This window comes from Ambystoma mexicanum, chromosome 4p, assembly GCF_040938575.1.
Source record: "Ambystoma mexicanum isolate Mex_15411 chromosome 4p, UKY_AmexF1_1, whole genome shotgun sequence".
In the NCBI taxonomy this organism is placed as follows: Eukaryota; Metazoa; Chordata; class Amphibia; order Caudata; family Ambystomatidae; genus Ambystoma; species Ambystoma mexicanum.
In genome coordinates this window covers 140,957,316-140,983,175 of record NC_090927.1, presented here as the reverse complement: position 1 = coordinate 140,983,175, position 25,860 = coordinate 140,957,316, and the positions used below count along the sequence as shown (strand labels likewise).

Here is a 25,860-nt window from a genome sequence, read left to right as displayed (position 1 = left end):
TGTAAGTGCCAGGGCAGACGGCTGGGACTGTCTGGACCCAGTCCACACCCCCTGGTACCAGAAAGTCTGGTGCTGGGCGGATGTAGAAATCTATGGTTGCCCAGGATTGGACAACCACTGGCTGTTTGAATGCGGCAGATCTTTACCATTGCTGGGCTTTTATTTGCTTCCACCCCCAAATAGGGAAGAGGAGAAATCCTGCATCCATTCTTCAGATCTATGTTGGAGCCAAGATTCCCATAAAGAGCAGCCTGCTGACGACCAGGGAACGACTCCTGCAGCTGACCAACATCAACCCCAGTGATTGGCCTGGTGCTTCGACCCTTGGACAAGTGGGACCAATTAGTCTTGATTCCTGCTCAAGTATCTGTGCCCGCTAAGCCATCGGTAGTCACCCTGGACAGCCCATGAACTGACTAGCTCCCTACCTTGCTGCAGCCTTCGCCGTACCAAGTTAAGCTTTGGAACCTGGTGGGCCCTCCGCATATGCCAGAAGTCGATTGCCCCCGAAATTACAGCTTCCTATCTTCATGGGAGTCTGCGCTGGAGCTGCTTTTGTTTGTCGTTGAATGGTCGCCTGTCGCCATCTCATCGCAGTGATCGTCACTGGAACCCATATGCATCCATGCTGTGAGTTGTCCTAAGGAAGTCTGTCCTTATTGGGGAGAATTTTCAGAAATGTGCTAATTCCCTTCTACCTTAGAGACCCCAAGCACTTTTCCTGGACTTTAGGACTTTTAAATTTCTAACCTGGAGAGAGCGAGACCTTTTCCCACTCTCATGTATTTTCCTGTGCTTTGGAATCTGTTTCTTTTCTTGACTTTGGAGTCTGACAAACTCCATAGGCATCATCTTAACATTGTGACACACTGCACCTTCAGTGCAGTGGCGCAGGGAAGTCTTAGATTTCCCAAAGGTTTAAATACCTTCTCTTGGTGAAACCACTGTTTCCAAGAGAAGTGAAATTGACTTTACTTATATTTTGTAACTTTCTAGACCTAGTATCCCCTTTGTCTAGTTTCTCATGTAACATTTTTCTGTTGCCCTTTCTACAATTAATGGTTGGTGGCAGTGGTTTACTTTTTCCTACAATTGTGTTTCTACCGCGGGCTGCAATTGCAGCTGCAATAAAGCACCCATGGGTGCCCATTTTGTCAAAATGGCCCTGGACTTTTTTGTCATTTCATGTTGGAAAGGTCCTTATTGAGATTTACTCTGCACGCTAAACCAGGTTTGGTCCTTTTGTTAGTTTTGTCTTTGGCGGCATTCACGAGTGAAGCCCGCCTCTGGCTCCAGCATGTCTGGCAGGGGTAGGAAGTGAGGGAGGTGCCTGATACTCCCTGTGCTTAGTCTCCTTGGTTACAGGAATGCACCCAAGGGTGATTGGCTGGAGGGCTGTCCATGGAGGGCAGCACCCTGCTGTGTGATTGACAGGCTCCGAATTAATGGGAGAAACCTGCATAAAAGGCAAGGCTTTTTGCTTGGAAGGCAGTAGACCAGTGGACGAAGGAATACGAAGAAGAACTTGGAAGAGACGCCTGCTGTAACTCCTGGACCGTTGGTTTGCCTGGTGAAGCCCTGCTGCAGTACTGAAGCTCTACATTTGCCTTGACTAGAGAAGACCTGCAAAGGACGACTTTCCCCCTGGGTTGGTGGGACCAATCGACCCCAAGACGAGCTCATCTGGAAATCCTCTCGGAGCCGGCTGTACTTCCATTGCTGCTGCAGGAACCGAAGTGCCAGGGAGAGGAACACCAGAATCGAGTGAGTGTCTTTAAGTCGGACCCGAGCTCCAGGAAGGTCCTCCGGACTTCCAGGAAGCAGGACTGACCAAGCCTGAGCCACCTCAACAGAGTGCTGGACCCCAGATGCGAGGAAAGTCCAGAGTGGTATCCGAGAGACCGCAGTCGTGCTATTTACTTGAGACGCAAGGAGCTGAAACCGCGAAGCGAATTCAAGTTTACCCTTTGCTGCCGCCGACCTTCCCATTGTAGTGCAGAAGTCCCCAGATATCCTCCCTCTTGTGCCCACGACGGAGGCCCAGGAACAACAGGCTCTGCAGAGCTAAACAGGGACAGAAGCCAGCTGGAACCATTTCTTCTAACCAATGGTACTGTAAAACTAAGGGGACTTACCTCTTGTTGTGTATCATTATTTGCTCTCAATTGAGACTTGTCTTGGTTGCTTTTGCAGAGTTGCTTCCAGCTTTGCCCCGCTCAAACTTATCAGCTGGTGTCCCTTCTGTGATTCTATATTTCTACAAAGACTTCAAAAACATTGTGCAAGACGTTTACTTACCTGCAAGAAGTGCTTCAGCTCACCCAGACTCTTGCTCACTTAACATTTGTTAGGCAGAATTATATGCAGTACCCTTTGGGAATACTACACACAATTAAGACTACAAATGACAGTACAATTTCATCTTTGGTACAAGCCTGTACAACAGTTATAGTGGTACCAGTAGCGGAGCAGCCAGACCTATCTCAAGAGTAAGTGAGCAGTACAAATAGTTACACAAAGGACTGCAATTACTATGATTCAAGCAAACACTGACTCAAGGTTTCTAAGTAAAAGAATATATATTTATTTACTCAACAGTTGTATAACATTTCACTATTCTAAGCAAGTTAAAAATCACAATCATAAATACACCACAACACTTCCCTTAAATTCCAGACAAGTTAAGCTCACAAATTGAAGTGGGAGCAAAATGGCACTCAAGCAATTTAAAAGGGAGGGAAAGACAAAGTTATTAGAAATTAGGCAAAACCAACAGGTAAGTACTCTGGGCAATTGAACAAGAGAGACTACAGTGAGGAGATCAGCTAAAAAAGGCTTAGGGCCAAAGTCAAGGGGTCAGAAGTCTTTTGCTCAAGATCACACAGTTCAGGGTAGTTCGCTGTAAAGTTTGTGGCACAGATTCCAGACGAGGTTGGTTGGTAGAAAAGTTAGTTCAAAAAGAAGAGAAGGTCAAGCCCTCGGATTGGAGAAAGATTTCAAACACTTTCACCGCGGCTGAGCGAAATGCACAACCAGATTTGGACAGTACCTTAAAACGGAGAGGGAGCTGTAGCTGAGGCGAACGTTCCTGGTGGTTCCTGCAGGCTCACGGTTCCTGAAGTGACTGTCGGACTGACGCCAAGTAGGAAGACTGGAGGGTTCTGCGCCACCCAGGGAAGAAGCCAGCAGCAGAGCAAACAACGAATAAAAGGTGTGCTCCTTAAAACCCAAGCAGGGTCCGACCTTCCTGGCTATCCGGCCCACTGTACCTCTGTACAGCGAATTGGACCAGAGAAGGGGTACTGGCTTGTAGTTTGGGCGAACTGGTTGGTCCCACCAGCTCAAGGGAAGAAGTTTCCTGGAGGATCTTCTCTGTCGTCGGATTTGGAGATTCAGACCTGCTGCAGGGCTTCACCGGGGGGTTCAGTCGTTGTAGGGGTCCTCTTCTTACAGTTCCTCGTTGGTTCTTTCGTTCCAGTGGCGACTCTGCCTTTCCAGTCCCAGAGACCTGCTTTATGCAGTTTTCCCCCATTCATACAGCCTGGCTGTCAATCACACAGCAGGGTGGCTGGCCTGGCAAGGCCAGTCCCCTTAGCCAATGAGACAAGAGTGCGACTTGGGTTACCAAGGGAACCCATGGCAGGGGTCTGACGATGCCTCCCTCACATCCTGCCTACCTAGACTATCAGGCGCCTTAAGGAGGGCTTCTGTGTAGAAGCCCGCAAAAAGACAGCGAACAAAGGAATAATCCCCGGTTTGGCGGTAACAGAAAAACACGAGAAAAGAAATGCCGAATAAACCTAGCAGGAACCAAAATAAAATGTATTTGGTCAAGCGGGTTTATGTTCGAGGCTAATATAATAGCCTGGAACAATGCCACGTTTATATAATATAACCGCGGTAGAAAAGTTAGGGTAGATACCACTGCCACCAGCCAAGTCTTAATGTTAAGGGAGCGAAACAATGCTCCAGGAGGCACAGACAAAAAGGATAAGAGTTAACCCTTTCCAATACTGGGTCTGTGGTTTAAAGTGACTATATAAAGTTAATGGCAACTTTACCTGTTTCTGGGGGACAGTAGTCAGCGTCAGAAACATGGAGTCAGTGGGACGTCTCAAAGACAACCCTGTGTCACTGCACTGAAGATGCTGTGTAACACACACAAAAAAAAGTGCACATGGAGTAGGTGAGGCACCAGTGCCCAAGATCACACACACAGTGAAAATACACATAGCAAAACGCATGTAAGAGTGGGGAAAAAATTCTCACTCTTACCAGGTGAAAGAAATAAATTCTAGAAATCCAGCAAAGCTGCTGGGGGACTCAGTAGGTAAGGAAAATTAACAATTTATGAGAATTCTCCCTAACATTGTCTCGCCGGGCTCCCTGAAAGACTCTTCTTACCTCTGACTTTGTGTTTTACCTTTCCTCCAAGAAAGGGTTAATTTACTTTGCATTGGGGGTTCAAAAGTACTTACCTGCTTCAGAATATTTGTTTAGCCTTTGTTTTATTCTTAAAACCCTTTTCTTTGACACCAACTCAATATTGCTCTAAATGTACCAGTGATATATTAATGTCTAGTGTCCTAGTTATTTGTCACCTCAGGGTGTAGGAAACATCTGTGTGCCATCCCAAACTTGCGGATTTAAAGAAACTAAGTGTGTATTTTGAGGTGTATTTGTGTGTTCTTTATATATTGCTGCCTTCTAAAGAAGGCTTATTCAACTGACTTTTAAATAAATTAATAATTGTTTCATCAAGAAACCTTGAGTGTAAGAGTTTGTTTGAATACTTGTCACTGTCAATCTTTGTGTAAAAGCCCAACTGCTCACATTGACCCCTCTTGCGATAAGCCCGGCTGCTCAGCCACACTACCAACCTGTGTAGTACAGACGTATACCAAAGGTTGGGTTCCTATTGCAAGGAGGACAAGGTTGCTGTAGTCTCCTAAAGGGTACTGCATACAATCTTGCCTAACAGTCCGGCGGAGGTCTTAGTTTTTCCATTGTTTTGGACCTCCACCTGGAAGCTGGCCTGACGTCCGAAATAACACTTACGCCCGATACCCCTCGGGACTCTGACCTGAACGAAGGACAGTAGGTTGTGTACCCTCTGAATTCCGGATGACCCACAGTGTACCTGGAAGAATCTGAGTCAGGGTTGAGTACACCTAGTTGTGTATGCTCCCCCTTCCTCCATAGAGTAACATTGTGTGCAAAACCCCTTGTCCCCTATCTGTCCTGACCTTTGGTCTTCAAACCTGGGTCAAGGATCCTACCCTAGGGCTTACCTTGGGACTGGGATACAGAAGAGTATTTGCCTTATTTTGGGAACATACTTCACATTGAAATATTTTGGAAACTTTCTGAACTCCTTTGAATCGCCACCACAGCCCACTGCATCTTTGTTGAAATCCTCCCTGTAACCTGTGTCATTGACCACTAGGCCTCATCCATCTTAGGGCTGGACTTCCTAAGAAATAGGGAAAGGAGATTTGGCTGATTTGATCTATTTCTTGCATTTAATTACTTATCTGATTACTATTAGTAAGTGATGTTATCTCTGAAAGTGAATGTGTTTTATATATATTTCTGATTATATTGAAGGGAGAGTCTCCACTATGATGGGAGCTAGAGAGACAAAGTAATAACTAATTCTATATAGTGGCTTATCAAAAGCTTCAACATATTCTATGCAGATCGGAACTGAATCCAGTTTGTTTCTAAACATTCAGAAACTTGTCAGAATGCAAAAAGTTGTACAATACCCCTACATTAAATGTTTATGCTACATACACAATACATATAGGTAAACTTGTACAAATATTACACGGCCCGTGGTAGCGGCCGTGTAGTTATGGTTAAGTTGATAAACTCCTACGAAGACCAGTTTTTCTGCAGCTTATAACTTTGCACCCCCTGGAGGAATCCTCACCACACTTTGCAAAAAAAGTATATGGCCTACTCTGAATTTATTGGGCAAGTTTAGTGAGGTTTCGTGCAGGGGGGTCAAGGTTATAGGGGGTCCCACATTTTCTTTTTCTCCATAGACTGAATGGAGAAAAACTTTGCGCACGACTACAGGCCAAACGACTGGATGGATTTGTACCATATTTGCTGTAGGAGAGGGGGCTTGGGCCAGAAAGCGTGCTTTTGTGTTTGGTGGAAATACGACCAGTACTTTTGTTGCAAAGAACTGAAATGTACGTCTCACAAAATGTGATACCTGACTCCACTCCGCGGACCCATTTCACTGTTCGCTCTGCGGGCAGCAGGCTCTTTGGCTTGCAGTACGCTGTGCTATCGACGAACTTTGGACGCGGCCGATGGTTGGGTGGAGGGTAGTGTGCTGTGCGTCATAGTTTTTAAGAAACGCCGCCATGGTGTATCGGGAGACAGTGCACCGCCGAAAGGGACTGACAAACATAATGTACGGCAGGTGGTGGTGGGAAGAGGGGGATGGAAAGGGTGGGGGAGAGAGAAGTGGTTCATCAGAGACTTGTGATTATTAGGTGGACGAAGACGGTGGTGTGCCTGCAGTATCTGCGCGTACTGCTCCAATTCACCTCTCCCTGCACAGGCCCCAACCATGTGTGGTGAATGCAGGCTGCCTTTTTTACGGCACGACAGCTCGTGCCGCGACCTCTTACCTTGCTGCCTGGTGGTACCTGAATAGCTGCGCACCGCAAAGGACTGTTTGCTGTGCTGCGGTCTATTCCTCAGCGTTTTCACTTGCCTCTTCATTTCACGCTAGACTCTTTGGACGGGTCCCTTTGCTTTCTGCCGGCGGGTTGCCGCTCTTCCTGGAGGAAGTCATTCGCGGTAACACCACTCTGCCTGACCTACGCTTGATTGGAATCTAGGTGATTGGTGGACTGCCTTTTGCTCGTGCCATTGTGCTCGTGCCTAAAAGAAGTGAACTAATGAATTGTTTCCCTTATTTCTTTAAGAACTCTCTTTAATTCTTATTCATGTTATTATTTCAAAGGTGTCCCGCCCCCACGTTGTCCACACACTTGGAAACGCCTACTGCGTCACCTCATAAGCCCTGACCTTCAGCGCACCCACGCTGCGCACCGCAAAGGACTGTTTGCTGTTCGCGGCGTGTGGTGGCTTGATTTTTTTTCAGTGGTGTGCGCACAGGGCATTGCCCTTTTTGGATTTCCCTATAACTGCCGTATGACTCTATTGAAGCTACAACTGTGCTTAAACATGTTAATCTTTATATGTGGAGAGGATTTACTACAATAGTTTCACGTTAATTAGTGTGCTTTTCTCTATGGATACTTCTTCCCTTACTTTAAGGAACGGGAAGAGATTGAAAGACTTCAGTAAAAAGTGCTTATCTAATAAACCTATAAAAACAAAAATGGAGATATCTCAGCCATTAGAGGAAGGGCAGCATTCCTCTTTTCCTATTCCCCTTCAAGAAAGTTCCACAGTAAATGCAGAGGAATTTGATGTCCCACTTTCTCACTGATACACACTCTGAACCATTCCTTTCTGTTGCTGCTTCAGAAATAAAAGCAGACGTCTCTTTTTCAATCAAAATGGCCAATGATATAGATAATAACTTCGATATTTTCCCTAAGTCTTTGGACAAAACTTCTGTCCCAGTCTCTGATACTTCGATGCTCGCACCCGGGATTATAGCCGCTTTAGAAAGACGTATTAGCCTTTCCTTAGGCCCTTCCACTCCAGCAGCAGCGTCTCGTGGTTTGCGTGAACAGCGCCACTTTCACCCCATTCCATCTGTTACATCCCCCACATTTGCTCATCCCTCTACTTTGTTTAAACCCACTACTGACTTCTTCGCGCTAAACGAATTAGGCAGCTCACCAAATAGTGAATTTGATCCTCTAAAGAAAACCCATTTAGCTGATCCCCCAAATTTAGATTCTTATGATAAACAGCTGCCTCAAGACCCTCGCTCTAATTCTTTTGCACCGCATTCTCAATTGTCTCCTATTCCCCAAACTGAAAATTCTTCCCATCTGTTGGAACAAGAATTACACTCCTTTCCCGTTCTTACACGTATATTAAACTTGTTGGATAAAGGTCACGAACTCACACACTTATATTTAAAGGATATTAAAGACTCAATCATGCATAACTCTTTGCAACTTTCCAAAATTGAAGGATTTATGCTCGCTCAGGAAGCATGTCACACTTTTCATAACAATTGCGCAGAACAAAGTGCTGAGTTTGTAAGGAAGAGTCTACAGTCTATAATCCCAACTCCAATCAAATCCTCTCAAAGTACCCAAACATCTGATATGACCTTTCTCCTAAAGGGTAAGCCGACCTCATTTGCGGATGTTGTCACATTACCAAGCAATCTTGTATTGCCTGATGCCTCTGCTTCCCCTATTAACTTGTTAGAAGTGATCCAACTTCAACATGAAAGAATTCGGAAAATTGAACAATTATATAAATCTTAGTTATTCTCTGACTTATTTCAAACTGATAACAGAGCGCAATTAAACACGCCCCTGGAAACCTCTTCGAATAGTCCTTCAGCTCTTACCAATTTATTAGATGAAGAGGACGTTCAGGAGAGGCCAGAAGTCATTGAGACTTCGCCAAATTTGTATCATGCTTCTCGTAGAATGAAAAAATCTTACCAAAGGGCATTAAAACGCAGAAACAAATCCAAGCCAAAAAAAGCCTCTATGGTCATTATTAATAAGGACAATGTTCCTGCACACAATTTAATTGGGAATCAAGTCAACACTGATGACACACTTAATTCTACTTTATTGGGTAACGAAGACCTTCAGCTCAATGTCAGTCAATTAAATGAAGAGAGTTTATGTGCACTTCAATTGAAATCATCTAAAAAATTGAAAAAAGGGAGCAAAGAAAGTTGCTTGCGCTCCTTCTCTCAAACCGATTGCCGAATCACTAACCAGCAATGAAAAGGAATCGGTAATAACTTGTGCTGAACGCCTTGTTCCCGGTATTGCTGTCTCAAGCAAATCTCAACTCAATTTTTCCCTCAATAGAGAATAAAAAAACAACCAGTAGTTGCAATTCACGTAACTCTATAAATGTAAGTACTATATCGTCTGCTCCAGAGCTTCTGAATGTGCATGCATTGATTGATCAATCGGCACCATCTGTAGCTTTACACGTATCGAATACTCCACACTTGCAGAATTCTGCTCCTTACATATCAGTCCCACCCATAGCTTCACAAATGTCCATTCCCCCCATTGTTGAGTTGAAGTCACACTCCTCTCCTTTTCTGGAATCTACAGTAGCAATAATGGCTAATCGCACTCATGGTGAACTAAAGAATTTAGATGCACAACCGCCTCTCATTCATCCTCCTTCCACCTCATGTATAATTAATGGGGAGCTTTGTTTGTTTGTTTGTTTGTTTCTATAGCGCTCCGGACCCAGGAGTATAGGGGCGCTTAGTACAAGGTTACAAGGCATGGTACAGGGTAATAAACAGTGAAGCTAGAACAATTTAAATAACAGTTATATACAGGCAGTGAAGGTGAAAGCACGCAGTAGTGACATAAGTGAGGAATAAACAGTAAATACATTCTAGAGCTAGGTCTGACTTCAAAGTTGGCTATTTGTTGTTCTTTCAATGACATTCCTGAAGAAATGCAAACACTAATTGGATGGTCCAGTCACCCACAAATAAATGGCCTAGTGCCAATTAATCGATCATTTTTGATGAATACTCTCTATAAAGTTCCTGCTTTGCGTAATTTGATTTCACAAGATGTTGAATGGATAAAGCTCCCTTTGCCGAACAACAACAGGATGTTGTGCAAAGCTTTGTCACTCATCATTGCGAAAGTAATTTGGGAACATAAAACTGATCTAATTTTTCTGGGGCTTGAAGTACAAGCATTTCCATCATTGGAGAAGGCAATGCAATTTTTAGAATATAAACCCCCTTCGTTACCTCAAATTAATTCCATTGTTGACAATGCTTCATCTTTATCCCCGGATAATGAAAACATTCTCTCCAACCTAGCTCTCCTTACATCTTCCCTAAATGGTTTGCTAGGGATTTTACCATCGGCATCATCTGGTCAAGTTGTGCCCTCCAATTCCAGTTCTAATTCTAAGTCATAATGTAAACAATTCCTTATTCAATCTTGGAATTGCTGTGGTTTTAACAATTTTTTAACATGGTACAACAATAAGAGTCTTGTTGATTTGCCTTCACTTTTCTTTTTACAAGAAACTATGCATGGTTATGAATTTCCACTTGATGGGTTTACTGCTGTCCACAATGCTGCTACTCTTCCTTTAGTTGGTTGTCCAAGTGGCGGCATTACTCTTTTACTTAATCTTTTATTTACAATAATTCATACGATCTCTAACCAATTATGTTTAGCCCTTATCGTTGACATCAATCTATCTGAAAAGAAGAGTCATGCTAATTTCCTTATATTGGAATCCTGGTTCTCTTTGCATAGACCATGCTCTTTGCATCTTGAACGATTTGTTGTTGGACGCTATTTGCAAATACCCTGACATTATGGTCATTATTGGTGGTGATTTTAATGCATTCCTATATGCACCCTTAGCTTCTTCTTTGCACAACATTCCATCTAAACACTTTAAGATTGCCTGTGCAAATGGTAAAAAATGGGTTCAGTTCTTGTCACATTGGGATCTTGTTGTGACTCAACCACATTGTCATACATCCTTTTCTACCTGGCAGCGGGATAATCTCCGCTCCTCTATCGACTACATTGTGGTCTCTAAACTTCTCTCAGGACTTATTTCTCCGATCAGCGCGAATTTCCCTTCTTACGGAGATCACGCTATATTGTCAAGCACGATGATTGTTGAATTAACGTCTTTTACTACCTCCCAAATACTATCCCTAGTTCATAGCGATCGCCAGCTTCTGTCAATTAGGTGGAATACTTCAACCTGCCGCCAAATAACCTTTCTTGTAAATCGTGATTGGTGGCCCCTTTCCAAATATGAAGCTAGGAATTCACAGACTATCTTATCCTGGAATCTTCAGATGATAAAACTGCATCTAATTGCCATTGCTAAGTCATCGATAAAACAACACAATACCTGTCACACTGAAAGTCTTTTAGCAAACGCGCTAGGCAATTTAAAGTATGAAAGAAATAATGCATTAAGAACACTGAAAAAACAATTTGCTTCAATGGATAGCACTAGATATAAGGCTACAAAAAAATGTCTCTTAAGGAATTACAAAAACAAAATAAAAGCAGCACGTTTTTCATTCCAAATAACTGGGAATCAAAACTTGGTGAAGTTCATTTGTAATCGTAACATCCGTGATATATGGAGAATTCTTAGGGGAGCGAATAACAGTACTCAGCCCTCTTTTGAATCTGCCGTGGATGGCATTTCTTGGGCTGCTTTTTTTAAACAAAAATATCTCCTACCAGAAAGTTTTAAAGAGGTTGATATTTTGGCCCTAGCTTTACAGATTCCTTTGACCTGTCCATGGTCCACAGAAGATGTCCTCTGCGCTATATCTAAGTTGAAAAGCTCAAAATGCGCAGGCCCTGATGGCCTTCCGCCGTGTGTCATAAAGGATGACTCCCTTTTTTGGGCTACATTATTTTTGAGGATCTATCAATCTATTTTTGTTTCAAAAAGTCTTCCTGCATCCTGGACAACTTCTATTATGATCCTGCTGCATAAGAAAGGGCCTTTAAATAATCCATAAAATTTTAGACCCATTGCACTTATCGATGTTGCAGCCAAAGTTTTCGCTCTTCTTCTCTTGAAAGATGTTGAAAAACACATTGTGGAAAAATGCATTTTAAATAAAGCACAGACTGGCTTTAGAAAAAACATGGGAACACATCTAAATGCAACCATTCTAGCACATCTTACAGCGGGAGCACATAGCCCCCTTAGCGGACCTGTTTTTATTGCCTCACTGGACATTTCGTCCGCATTTGACTGCGTCATTCGCAGTAAATTATGGGATAAAATGCTAAAATTTAATTTTCCAACATCTTTAGTTGCACTTATCGCCTTGTTGCATCACCACACTTCTTTTAGAGTCTGTATTTCTAATAGCGGGTTGCTAACTGACGCCATTCCGACAGCAATTGCGTGAAACAAGGTTGTAACCTCGCGGCAGTACTATTTAATCTCTATCTATCGGACATTGAAGATCTCTGGGAGTCTTCACAAATTAACGCGGTTCGGCTTGGCAAACTTGAACTTTCTCGGTTAGCATATGCTGATGATGTGCTTCTATTTGATAGCACGCTTTCCGGCCTTCAGAAGAAACTTGAAATCTTCAATCATTTTTGTATATTAAACAATCTTACGATAAATTTCTCCAAATCTAACATCTTAGTTTTATCTTCCAAAAAAAAAGTGCGGAAATTTAGTTGGCATATCGATTTAAATCATCTTCAAATTGTTACACAAACGACATACTTGGGATATAATCTTGCCAATAATTCCTCTGCTACGTTCTGGTATAAAGCATTGAGTGAAAAAATTATTCCTTTACAAAATCAAATGAAAATCATTTTTCGAAAATATTGTATGTTTTCTTTAGTACCATTGTTTGAATTTTATTCAAAGAAGATGGAAGCAATCATTTTATATGGTCTTGATCTCTGTCTTTTAGACATATCCATTTTCTTAAACAAACTTCAGGCTAAATTATGGAAGGCAACTTTAGGATTACCAACATATCTTCCAAATGCCATCCTTCGTCACGAACTAGGCTTAAACTCGTTGGCAGTGCGTCATAATTGGCGCATTCTCAAAACCTTTGCAAAGATGAACTTTCCGATTGAAAATTCGCTTTATGAAGACTTGTACATCATGTTACAAACTTCCGAGATCGATAAGAAATTCTCAAAAGCGTATTTCCTCTATCTTATCTGGAATAAATATATCTCCTCACGAGTTAGAGGATAAATTATCCACTGCACATAAACGGTTATTTTGGAATGACTGGGCAGCTACGTGTGATCAAATCTCACTTTACGCATCCTTTTCGGAATACGCATCCTTTAGACACAATCTCCACGCTTACAATATCTGTTGTTCTGCCCGAGTGCTGAAACTCGGATACATTATTTGCGCTTTCGCTTAGATCTTTTACCAACAAAAGTAAGAACAAAACACTGGGTTAAAACTGCTTATAATGTTCAAGATGATTCTTGTAGATTTTGTAACAACACTAATGTTTTAGAAACCTTAAAACATCTCTTTCTGACATGTCCTTTTTTTGAAACAGATAGGATGTTAAACCTTAAGTCCTTCACTTTCACACACTCAGAAGTTGGAAGAAAGCTAATATGGTCTCGGTGCATGTGGGGATCTTGTAACTCCATTATCTTTGCAACTGTGCGCTTAGTGAAAATTATTGAATCAGCTTTAAATGTGTATATCGTGACCTAAAGTTTGTGTATTTATATATTTGTTTGTATTTTGAATCTGTTATAATTCATCATGTTAGCGAATTATGTAATTATATATTGTTTTGCTGCGTAGGATTTATACTGTATATTAATCTATGTATTATTCTAGAATTAGAGACACTTCATTTGTTTCCTTATGATGCACGGACAGTAACTGCTTTTATTTGTTCTTTTAATATTGGAAGTATGAAACATTTTCTTACATTATGATGTAATTTACGGAAGTATATAAGAACTGCATCAATATTTTGTAAAGATGCGTATGCATCAAAAACAAAATTTTAAATAAAAAAAAAATAGCAGACGAGGAGTGCATTGCAAAACATATATTACGCCATGTGGTGGTGTGAAGAAGGGATGGAAAGGGTGGGAGAGTTAGAAGTGAATCATCTGAGATATGTCACTAGGTGGACGAAGAGGTTGATGTGGCTTCAGTGTCTGTGTACAGCGCCACATCGCGGTCTCTGCACAGCCACCTCCATGTGTGCTGCATGCAGGCCGGCATCGTTACGGCACGATAGCTGGTGCAGAGACCTATTTCCGTAGTGACTGGTGGGAGCTCAATTGCAGAAGGGGAGTGCATTGCACATTATAAGATACTGTGTACTGCAGTGTGTTGCAAGGATGGAGGCCTTGCAGCGACAACTATGTGCCGTGGTTGGAAGTAGGTTTCACATTGTTCCCTTCTGTGTGTGGTACGTCAGCATTGCATAGATGGTTGATTGCATGGGTGCGGTGCTTCTTAGCACATCCTACAGTGTTTAATCCATGGCTGCAGCTAGTGAGTGAACAGTGGAGATCGACTAAACTGCATATCGCATCGGATTGCCTAGTGTCCATTGCGCGAAGTGGTGACTTCTGTACTGTAGTATGACGTATTGCTTTTCTGTACTGAATAGAGAGCTGGGAGATATACTATGTGAATGAAAGTGGGTATGGGTGCCGGAGGCTGTGCTATGTTTCCATGAATAGCTGTATTACAGTGTGGAGGTTTGGTAGTAGTAGCGGTGGCACGTGTGTGCAGTGTGGTACGTGAGCACATGATGGGATGCATGCCTGCATTATGTTGTGGTGGGTGTGGGCAAGGCATAGACTATTGGGTGCCTGGCCAAAGGCCGTAGGCCATGCACCCAATAGTCTAGGCCTTGCTCACACCCACCGCAGAATTGCAGTTTACACTGCATCTGTCACAGACTCCTCACCTTTACAGAATGGCTGTGGAGCACATTTTACACTTGATGAAGCACCAGAAGTCAGCTGACATGCAAATACTGTTGGTTGGGTTGGCAGTAAAGTGGGTAGGGGTGCCGGAGGCTGTGGTATGTGTGGATTGTGGTACTTGATGACCTGTTGCCATGCATGACTGCATTACATTGCAGTGGGTGTGGCCAAGGCCTAGACTATTGGGTGCATGGCCACAGGCCGTAGGCCATGCATCCGAAGGCCAAGGCCTTCACCACACCCACTGCAGCAATGCAGTTTTGACTGCATCTCTCAGAGGGTGGTCAACTTCACAGAATGGTTGTGGAACACATTTTTCTCTTCATAAGTGCGCTGACATGCATACATTGTTGGTTCCATGGGTGTGGTCATTGTTGGAACAGTCTATGGTTTTCAGTGTATGATTGGATGTTGTGCAATGAAAAGTCTTGGTGTGCCCACTGGATGCAGTCTTGGAACACTGTCCGAATACAAGAGGGTAGGGTTGAAGTGAACGTGCGATGTGCTTGGACATTCTGGTTTTTGCAGCTTCCTGGGAGTAGGCCCAATGTTGTGCGGATTGGTTGCCAGTGACATAATACTTTGTGCATGGAAGTGAGTATGGGTGGCGGAGGCAGTGGCATGTTTGTGGAATCTGCTAACTGTGACATGTTTCCGTGCATCGCTGTGTAATGGTGCTGTGGTTGGGTAGAAGTGCAGCTGGCTATGTTACGTTTTTGGATTGTGGTTTATGGCCACATGTTCTCGTGCATGGCTCCATTATGTTGTGATGGGTGTCGGCAAGCAGTAGACTCTTCTGTGCATGGTCAAAGGCGTGATGGGTGCCGCTCTGGATGATTTTGGATGCTGACATGGTTTTTTCCCCACACCTTTGTACGGAATACTGTACTCGGAGTGTTGAACGGTAAATATGGAGTGTTCTACAGAAATTATACTGTTGAATGCAGACTTCTTGGCTGTGATTGGTGCATGTATGCGTGAATATTTCACAATCCTCAATGAAGGAGTGCGGGAAGAACAGTGGAGAGGGGAGAAGGACTGCCCCTGCTTTACTGGGGTGCAGGCCTCGCTGTAGCTGAGAGCGCACGTGCCACATCCGGCCATTCACAGCATGGTGGGCATGCCAATGGAACTGTGGGCATTATGGCATCATGTGTCGAAGGTTTGATTCACACCAGTGGACGGTACTTCTTTCTCCCAATACTCTGTGTAATGAGGTTGGTGGACATGGAGAGACGCACAGTGCTGATCGTGGGTGATACATGTGTAAAAGATCTGTACAGGTATGCCATGCAAAGAGGCGTTGCTGCTAATTTCTTGTTGGAAGGAGTGGACTGTTTCTGGGCCAGTCTCCATGCGTGCAGTTTTGGTGGGATGGTTCACCTTTGCAGATATGTGGCCACCATCGTTACTGGTGTAGTAGTTGTGATGCATTATGGAGGTCTACCTTTGGGTTACATGTCGTATGGACGTTTGCCCCGTCACCTGAAGTTGATGACTGCAGCGATGTGGATTTTTCCCACTGCCAAGGTCGTTTTCGCACCCATTCCCCCAAAAGGAGTACGGGGACCATGCCGGTGTCATTTGCCCCCAGCCACAGCTCGGAAGGTGTCTTATGAACAGAAGCATGTCTGCATTTATGAGCCCTGATGGCATGTTGTCCACCCACTATGAGAGCATGAATTTCCAAAACATACACTGCTTTCATGCAAATGGTATTTCTTTGACCGCCATTGGCACTACCATTGTCTTGTACACTGTGTACAAAGCTTTGCCCTTAATTCGGTACAAAATGAAGGAGGAGAAACAAAGGTGGTTCGCAAGCACGTAAAAAACAAACCCAAAAAGCACAAAAACAAAGAAAAAATAAATCCTTTTCAGAGCGACCACTAAAGACCCAATCGCCTACCCTGTTTCCCAATTGCAGGCTTGTTACTTGGATATCCTGCTTTGTTACTAGGTAGATTGTTCTTTAGTTACATATGGGCACGTAAACCTAATATTTCCAACATGTGTAATACTTACAGTGGTTGAGTAAATAGGAGGGGTTATTATACAGGAGTTGTCGGGGCTAGGCAGTGGATAGCTGATGTGTTGCTATGTGTCTGATGTGGCATTAGTATTTGTTAAATAGCCAGGTTTTGAGGAGTTTCTTCAATTTGATTAATGAGGGCTCATTGCTAATATTATTTGGGAGCGAGTTCCAGATTTTGGGGGCTGCTACGGGGAACCTGGAATTGCCTGTTCTAGAGTTCTTGAATCTCGGGATGTATTCTTGAATCTCGGGCTGTGTAAGTGTGTGTTGGCATTGGATCTAACAGTTCTGGTAGCGATTTTACGGCTAAGGCTTTTATTGAGGTAATTGGGTGCGTTGCCTGTGACACATTAATGTGTAAGGGTAATGTTTTTGTGGAGTATCCTATCTTGGATCGATAACCAATGTGCCTCTCTTCTGTGTTGAGATATGTTCTCTTTAATTTTTATACCTAGCGCTGCTCTTAATGCTTTGTTCTGAAGTAGTTGAAGAAAAACAGATGTTCCCAGTCTCACTGCGCCAAGAAATTATAATTAGTTTTTTGTGCAAAGAGAAGCCTTTATTGTTTGTGCGAAGAGAAGCCTGACACGTGTTTCAAGCTGTGTACAGCTTTTCATCAGAGGCTTAGGTTGCAGCAATAAGAACTCCACATTTAAAGTAGGACAATGCCAGATGCAGTTCTCAAAATGCCTCGCAGTTGCGGAAAGCTCAATGACCGTGTGTTTCAGTCTACTCGTGTTACCATTGCACTGGTAACAGTGCAATGGTAACACGAGTAGACTGAAACACACGGTAACAGTGCAATGGTAACACACTGGAAACACACTGGTGGTTTTTGAAATGTCAACACTGCCTCCGGTGTCATCCTGGCGATCTGCTCGGAGTACTGTGTAGTCTGGTGTTATGGCTAGTGTGAGCAGTGGGCCTGAAGCTGGGTGTAGCCAAGTTTCAGTTATTACTAGAAAGTCCAGTTTATGTTCAAGAATAAGGTCATGTTATGTCAATGGCGTGTGCGCTTAAGGATCTAACATTAAGTAACGCAACTTTTAATGGTTCAGTGATGGGTGAGGGGAAGCAAAGTTGGATTGCCTGTAAGAATGGGGGAAGGTGGGGTAAGGCTTTGCATTATCTGGTGATTGTGCTGTTTGGGGCGGGTCTGTGAACTGTTGTCGTTGGTTTTCCGGGTGATGGACCCTTTGGGTTGGCTAGATCTTTGGGGATGTTGGCTACTAGATCTTTGGCTCCTCCCACAGAACACCCCCTGGGTCAGGATCAGTTAGCGACTGCCAGTTGGAGGCTGCCTTTCCCTGGCCACGTGAGAAAGGGGTCCAGGCCAGAGTTTTTGGGATAATCACATCTGATTCAACACAGAGAACAGGGGTATATTACCTTGATAAGACTAAACCACCAAGGAAGACAGACCAATTCTTTGTCTGTGTTCTGCGGGTAGAGAAGGGGACCATGTCTCTAAGTTGGCAATCGCTAGAAGGATTTTCAAATGCATTGAGCTTTGTTAAGCTTGCTAAGAGAGATTTACCCTTTACGCCTAGACCGCACTGTACTTGAGGCACAGGAGCTTCTATAGCTTTTATTGCAAATGTGCCTCTTGATTCTATTTGCAAAGCAGCTACCTGGAGTTCTGTACACACTTTCACTCAACATTACTGCTTAGACACCCGCTCCTAAGACTGATTGTCAGATGGGGCAGCCGGTGCTAAGATATCTCTTTGCTACTATTCCTTCCCACATCCAAGCACCATCTGCTGGTACTGCTCACTAGTCTATGCACGGCACGTGATTCTAAGCAGATTCACAAGAATCGGAAGGCATACATTACTCACCGTCCTCATATTTCTGGTGCTTGTATCGGCTTAGATTCACATGTGCCCACCCTTCCTCCCTCTTGGAGTGGAAGGACCATAGACATCTTATGCCTTATTTCTTCTATACTCACTCACACATTCTATCGGGCTCCCTCACGGCAGATCAAAACAACTGGGGGTGGGGGGGAACCTCTAAGCGTGAAGGATTTTTGGTACACTACATGTTACGTCAGGGATAATGTTAGTCACGCCCATGTCGACGTCTCTTTTTCGATCTTTGGAAAAAAGATGCAATACTCCGCAATTACCACTAGATGCCGGACTATATGCGCAGTATGTGAATCTAAGCAGATACAAGCACCAGAAATACGATTACGGTGAGTAATGTATGGCATATAAGAATTTCTGGTAGATGAGTACACCAGGCAGTTGGGAAGCAAAGTCTGGGACGTGAAAGGGGGGGGTGGCGGTGGAACCCTCACGTCGTGAACGTTTGCACAAGTCTGTTGTGTAAAGAGTCTAACATTGTGGGAAGATTCCTGGCAGGGGAGTATACCAGGGGATCTGAGAAGCCTATGAAATGTCCTGGCAGGCAAGAATACCAGGCACTTGAAGTTGTGTAAAGAGATTGACCTTGTGTGACCCTTCCTATAATGGGCAATCTGCAATCATAGCAAGAAGAGATAATCCTAGCAAGAAGAGCTAAAGAAAGACTGTTATGGAATGTGTTGTTTGAACAAGAACTTGGTAAAGCCAGTACCAATGACACAATGAAACTGTTGGATAAAGAGACCTATTTTGCCATAGTACCTGAACATCCAGGGGCAGTGAACCACCCTCTGGATCCAAGGGTCTTTCCTTGGAAACCCTTTTTGTTGGAGCTATCCTTTTAATATTAGCAAAATGTGTTCACAACCAAAATTATGTCAAATTCATTTCCATTAACGTTTTGTTTCTAGTCTGAGGGTCAGCTTAGAATGGTTTGGACACAAGGGTGGCTTTTAAGTTGACTACTTGACACAGACAGATACTTAGTTTTAGTATTTCAGGTAGAATCCTCTTTAGAATAGGGCAAGAGAGGCATTTTTCCAAACCATTTCTGTTTCATAAAATGTCTGACTGAAAGAATAACATAGCTTTGTGTCCGGCCTCTCATTTCTGACCCTTCACAATACCTGTAATCATCTTTACGATGCGTATATCTGCTTAGATTCACATGCGTCCTCCCCTCTTTGGGATTATGTAATGCTCTGCACCAACCACTAGTTGTCTTCCTATGCAAAGCATGTGAATTTTAGCAATGCAAGTATCAGAAAGACGATTACAGGTATGTAATGTTTGTTTTATATATATATCTCTATATATATATATATATATATATATATATATATATATATATATATATATATGATATGTATGGTTCTTGATTGCAAATACAGTGATTTAACCTTTAAGAACATACCAGAAGATGAAAATCACATATCTTTTGTACATTAACTTTCTAACTTGAACTATTGAGTGTTGTCCTATGTGGACTCTGTAGCCCTAGGCAACTATCACCCTTTTGCTGAGACTAAGCCTGGACTGTTCATCCACCTACCTTGAGTGGGTTCTGGCTAACCTCTCAGGTTTTCCCTCTTCACCATAACTGGGGTGGCCACGTAAAGTGTTCCTCCCCCCTCAGCAGGACTGACTTAGAAATCCATCTTAACAGACCATGCCAGTGCAAGATGATGTAAATAAGTGTTCTTGCCTCATGCTATAGACTACTGTTGTCCTGGATTGCTGTCTTGGATTTAAACTAGACTACCATGCTCAAAGTTTGGTAAACATAAAAGAGGAACAATGCAGACACCAGCAGCGGTAGTGGCCTTTCTATGATAAGTGATCTTGTTGCCTCATTGAAAGTTTATCAATCTAGTATTCATTGTCTTGTTCCAGATGGTGTTGTATTTTGTGATGGACATTCTGCAGGATCTGCCTGGGCTCCCCGGCCTGTTTGTCGCATGTCTCTTCAGTGGAGCTCTCAGGTAAGTACATACCGATGATCTGTCCTCTCAAAGCACATCCTAGGATTTGCAAACCTCCGTTAAAATGCTTTTATATTAAGAGATTTAAGATGGCATGGGCTTTAATTGGGAAACTCTAGTCTGCACTTATCGCTAATATTCTAAAATGAAGTTGAAGAAAACACTGTGTATTCAAAATTAACACCCGCGTTGGAGTAAAAAGAAGTTTGCCATCATCCTGCAACACAGCTCTACTACACAAAAATATACACTTAGTTTCAAGCTGGAAACCCACTTAAGATATTTTTGCAAAAAGTGACAGTTACAGAAAATGCAGGGAATCTGGTCCGGTGAGTGGTTTGAGTAGTTTTCCTATGGCTTGAAAGGGGCAACTGTGTCTAAGTTAACATTTAGTACATTTGGAAATGCACTTAGAACAGCACTGGTCAATAACTTGTGGGCTACAGAGCTGTAACCTGTGCTTCCAAGCTTGTGGGACCAACTAGCCTCACGACTACAAATCGAGCCATCTGCCAAGGTGCTGTGACATTCCAGAGCTGCAGACTGCGAATATTAGGAGACCTCAGAGCCATTTGCAGTGCAACGTCTTGGCTTGGAGGAATCTGCCCAGAACTTTGAGCTCCATTTGGACCTCCAGAGGCACAATCCCAGTCATCAAAGTCCCCTCGCCATAGTGCAGGACTTCAGAATCGAAGAAGATGGACCGAGCCGAAACAGTCCTTTGTGTGGAGCTGATGGAAAGGCGCCAAAACCACAAACTGAAATAGGAGACCGAAGAGATCCTTGCTGAGGGTCCTCTCTCGCGATTACTGCTGAGACATCCCTTTCTGAGTCATCCAATCGTCACCAGAATGAAGAATCCGGAGACCGGGTCCGTCACTGCTGCACAAGAGAGAATCCAGCTAAATGGACTTCTTCTAACCTAAGGTACTGTGGGGCTGAAAGGTAGAACTTACCTTAAACCGAAGAGTTGCTCCAGTGTGACTGGAGTGCAAGAGAATGTGTTTGAGTGTCCGCCCATACCTCTGGTCCAGGCTTGTTAGCTTGTGTCCTTCAACTTGTGTTATATTTGCAGAGCATCTTTTTCTAGTGACTTAAAATATCAACTTTGCTTACTCTGCTACTTCGTAAGACTTTGGCCCCACTTCTGCACTGACTGTTTGTATAATTAGGGATTTGACTTTGAAAGCGTTAAAAGCTCCAACAAGTGTCACTAGTGTTAAGATTCGCTGCTTTTCCTTCCTAAAGACTTCATCTAATGTGGTTTTGCTAACTAAATACAATTACTCTATATCTGTTAATCTTTGCACCGATAATATGGTAGAACCGTCATTAGTGTCCAACACTAACAATTTTAACCGCAAGCAACTACTATTGAAGTAATCACCTTTTGAAAAGTATTAATAATGTCTGTGTATTGGATAAGTGAATAAGTATTTAACTACCGTCTTTTGTGTAAATAAGAATAAATGTATATTTTAATTATAACATTTCCTGTGTAAGAGTTTCTGTGGACTTTTGTATTGTCCGGATTCCAGTGTACTTACATACAGCTCCCACCTTCCTCCTACGATGCTGGCTGCTGGCCATTTTACCAAGATCCGTTGGGTAGTACAGACTTATACTGAGAGTTGGGGACCTGTATGCCAAGGGATAGTTTTATGAAGTCTTACCTCAAGTGGAAAACTCCCCTAACACATCACATTTTTTGGCTTGCAACCAACATCGAGGCATGTGTCGAGTATTTCCAACAATATTACGGTATCACTGTTTTGTGCTGGCAATATATATATAAAAGTATTGATCAAATATTCGAGGCAACTATTTTTCTATTATTTTGGAATACGGCTGTTGGGAGAGATTTTCTTTTTGCAACTTTCCCTCCACCGTTTTTCATGAGGCACCATTCTTGTTGCTTTGTTGATCCTGTTCTGGCTTTTTGAAGGGAAGTGAAGCCTTCAGCTTTGGTTCCTTTGCCTTTTTGTCATTGTTATGGAGAAACTGACTTGTCCTTCAGGGTATCTGTGCTGAGAAACTGTTTCACTTTTGGATTCCTGTATTTTTACCAATTGCACACAGCACTTTACAGTGCAGTGCAATGGGCATACTTTTTATCCCATTAACTTTTTATATTATGGGATTTTGTTGCTTTTATAAGTGCCTAAAGACAAGCTGGTGGCAGCACTTCTATTTTTAGCATTTTCAAGTAGTTTACTCATTGTACTTTCACGTTTACTGCAAATGGCTACTAAAGGTGACTAGCACCCTAAAATGGCCATGCTTCGAGATTCATTACTTGCTCCCTGTTCATCGTAACTAAGGAGGACTCCTGAAATGTGTCCACCATGCCAGATTCTACAAATCCATCTTAACATCTGGCGCCAAGGGATGTGGACTGGGACCAGGCAGTGCCAGACCACTCCCTTGTGCTCACACACAAAGGCTCACTAGCCTGCGAAAGCAGCAGCCTTCATGGGCAAGTGCATGGAAAAGACCAAACTACAATATGGCCAGAGAACAAGCGAAAGAATCTCATGGCATCAACGTTTTAGAGCACTAGCCACATTTAGTATCCATACACGGTAAACTCAAATGTGAACAAGAAATAAGCACAAATGGTAAATATGTTTCGAATGGATTGTGTCCTCCAATGTACTCCACATCTTTGAGATGTAATGGCCACAGCTGTGTTACTTGGTAAATTTTTCGGCAGAGGGCGTCCTGCGTCGATGGCACTGGGTCGATGTCCCTCGAAGGCCTCCGTCGAGGGCTACGTCACCGGATGTTATAAAAAGGACGCACGTGTTTGCTTTGGAGACTTGGCGCGCCTTGTGTATTCCTCGTGAATGTCGTCTTCTTCGACCCCTCGGACTCAGCGGTCTGGCTTTAAGACTTGCCAGGACTGCAAGTCTAAAATGTCGATTACGGACCTGCATCACATTTGTTTGTGGTGTCTGGCTGAGAGTCATGACACCGACTGTTTCAAATGCCAGTCGCTGACTGCTAAGGCCTTGCGGGAGCGTAAGGGGAAGTTACAGGTAGGTAGAGGTTCTAAACCCAGTAAGTCCCGTAAAGCCAAGGGGATGTCCTCCGACGATTCGAGGGCCGACTCTCCTCATTGTACGCAGTCCCGGGGATTTCGGTCCCGGAGTTGTTCCCACCATTCGTCATCCTCGTCTCGGCATTCTCGGAAGCGCCGTCACTGGTCGCCTTCCCCGTCCTCCTCGGAGGATGGTGCCACAAGGAAAGTGGCTTGTCCCACTAAGTCCGCGATTTTCCAATCCCAGGGTACAGTTCCTTCTGCACCTTCGGAAGAAACCAGCAGGGAACGGTCTCGGTCCGTGGCTCATGCGCCTTCGGGCTCAGGTCCTCAGCGCAATTCTCATCGGGAACCTTTTGAGGTCCCTTTCGGACAAGCTTCAGGTTGATCACCAGAGACGTGCTGCTTCCAGATCTCGGTTCGTCCCCGGCGAAATCGCAGAAATCTGGTAAGGGCTCGAGGTCAGCAACCTGTCCGTCAGATAAGGATGTCAAAGCTCTGCCTTCACCCCAGCCCTCTGCGCCGTCAGTGCCTTTGTCGACACTGAAGCCGTCGGCGCTCTCGACGCCTTCGGGGCCTTTTGGCCAGCATTTGCTGATGGAGGTCCCTGGTACTGTGGATCCTCCCAGGAAGGCTACTTCTAAGTCTGTGAGGCGTGTTAAGGATTCCAGACCCTCTTCTGTCCCGAGGCAGGAGTTTATCCTCCCTCTGGATGATATCTACGAGGAGAGGTCAGATTTGTAATTTGACCCTGTTGTGCCTCCTGTGGCTCCTGTCTGGTCCGGGGACAGTCAGTTGGAAGAGTTACGCCAATCTCTTCATGATGCCAGTGGCTTGGACACTTCTCCGGAGGTGGAGTTTGGCAGACCTAAGGCGACTGATGGCTAGGGTCACTGAGTATCTTGGTTGGTCTAGTCCTCCAGAAGCTTTTGTTCAGGATGATTTAACTGATATTTTGTATCAAGGTCTGTCCTCTGACTTAGTGTTAGCTTTTCATTTGACGTTGCAGAAAAGGGTGGCGGCTGCCTGGCAGTTGCCGGAATCTCTTCCGGCGGTTAACAAATCGTTAACTAAAAAATACTGCCCTTCCAGTTGCGACCCTAGTTACCTTTCCTCTCACCCCACTCCCGAGAGTTTGGTGGTTCCGGCGGCTATGGCCACCTCGAGGCAGGCGGCGTACCCTACCATCCCTCCTGATGGGGATGACAAACGCTTCGATGGTTGGGCATGCAAGGTGTTTTCTGCTGGGAGTATGGCGCTGAAGTCGGCCAACTCCACTTGTGCCGTAGCAAGATTTTCACACTCTGTGGAATTGTTTCTCTTGTGACTGGGCATATTCCCGAAGGGGAAGAAAGGGATGGGTCCTTGCTCTCATCAAGATGGCAAGGATGCCATGTGTGAATCCCTTCAGTCGGGATTGGATACGGTCGACAGTGTTAGCCGGTCCATGGCTGCGAGCACCGTTATATGCAGATTTGCATGGTTGCGGACGTCTGGTTTTGCTCCAGATGTGCAAGCCCGTCTTTTGAACATGTCCTTTGATGGCGCGCATTTGTTTGGCAGCAAGGTTGACGAGCGCCTTGAGAGGTTGCAGACCTCAAAAGCTGTTGCTAAATCTTTGAGCGCAGCTGTGCGTCAACCGCCTCCTTTTCGTCCTAGGGGACAGCAGTGGAGGGGAGGCTCCTTTCGTTACTACTCCTCTTTTGGTAGGACGAGAGGAGCCGCCAGTCAAAGGGGTCAATGTAAAAAAGTACCTGTGGTGGTCGAGGAAATAGGGGTGCCAAAGCCGCTCAGGCAGCTGCCTCTTTGTCTTCAGGCGCTACCGCACCCGCACCAAAACAACTGAGGCCATGTTCCATTGTTCGCCGGTTGGGGGCAGACTGTCTCAGCATCTCCAAGAATTGCAAGCTATTACTTCGGATGCGTGGGTTCTGGATACAATAGCCCACGGCTACTGCCTTCCCTTCCTCAAGCGGCCTCACGACAGTCCACCGGGGAATCTCTCTTTGAAGATTCCGTATTCGCTCCTTGTGCAGGAGATCTTGACCCTGCTAGAGAAAGGCGCTATAGAACTGGTGCCTGTAGCGGAGAGGAACAAGGGATGGTATTCCCCATATTTTTTGATTCCAAAGAAAGACGGGGGTTTGAGACCCTTCTTGGACTTGCGTTGGTTGAACAAACTTCTCAGGAAGGACAAGTTCAAGTTGGCCACTCCTTCTCAAGTCCTCCAGGCCCTTCGACTTCAGGATTGGTTGGTGTCTCTGGACCTACAGGATGGTTACTTTCATGTGCCGAT

General features: G+C 44.2%; 1 protein-coding gene across 3 annotated transcripts in view; it reads left to right on the top strand.

Moving 5' to 3' along the window:
• The window catches only part of SLC5A6 (solute carrier family 5 member 6), a 1,144,170-nt gene that overhangs the window by 504,990 nt on the left and 613,320 nt on the right, over positions 1 to 25,860 (top strand). For all 3 annotated transcript variants that reach the window (XM_069605582.1, XM_069605584.1, XM_069605583.1), the window contains exon 9: positions 20,436 to 20,524. In XM_069605582.1, coding sequence (XP_069461683.1) covers positions 20,436 to 20,524 — 89 coding nt within the window. The remainder of the gene's footprint in view (positions 1 to 20,435; positions 20,525 to 25,860) is intronic.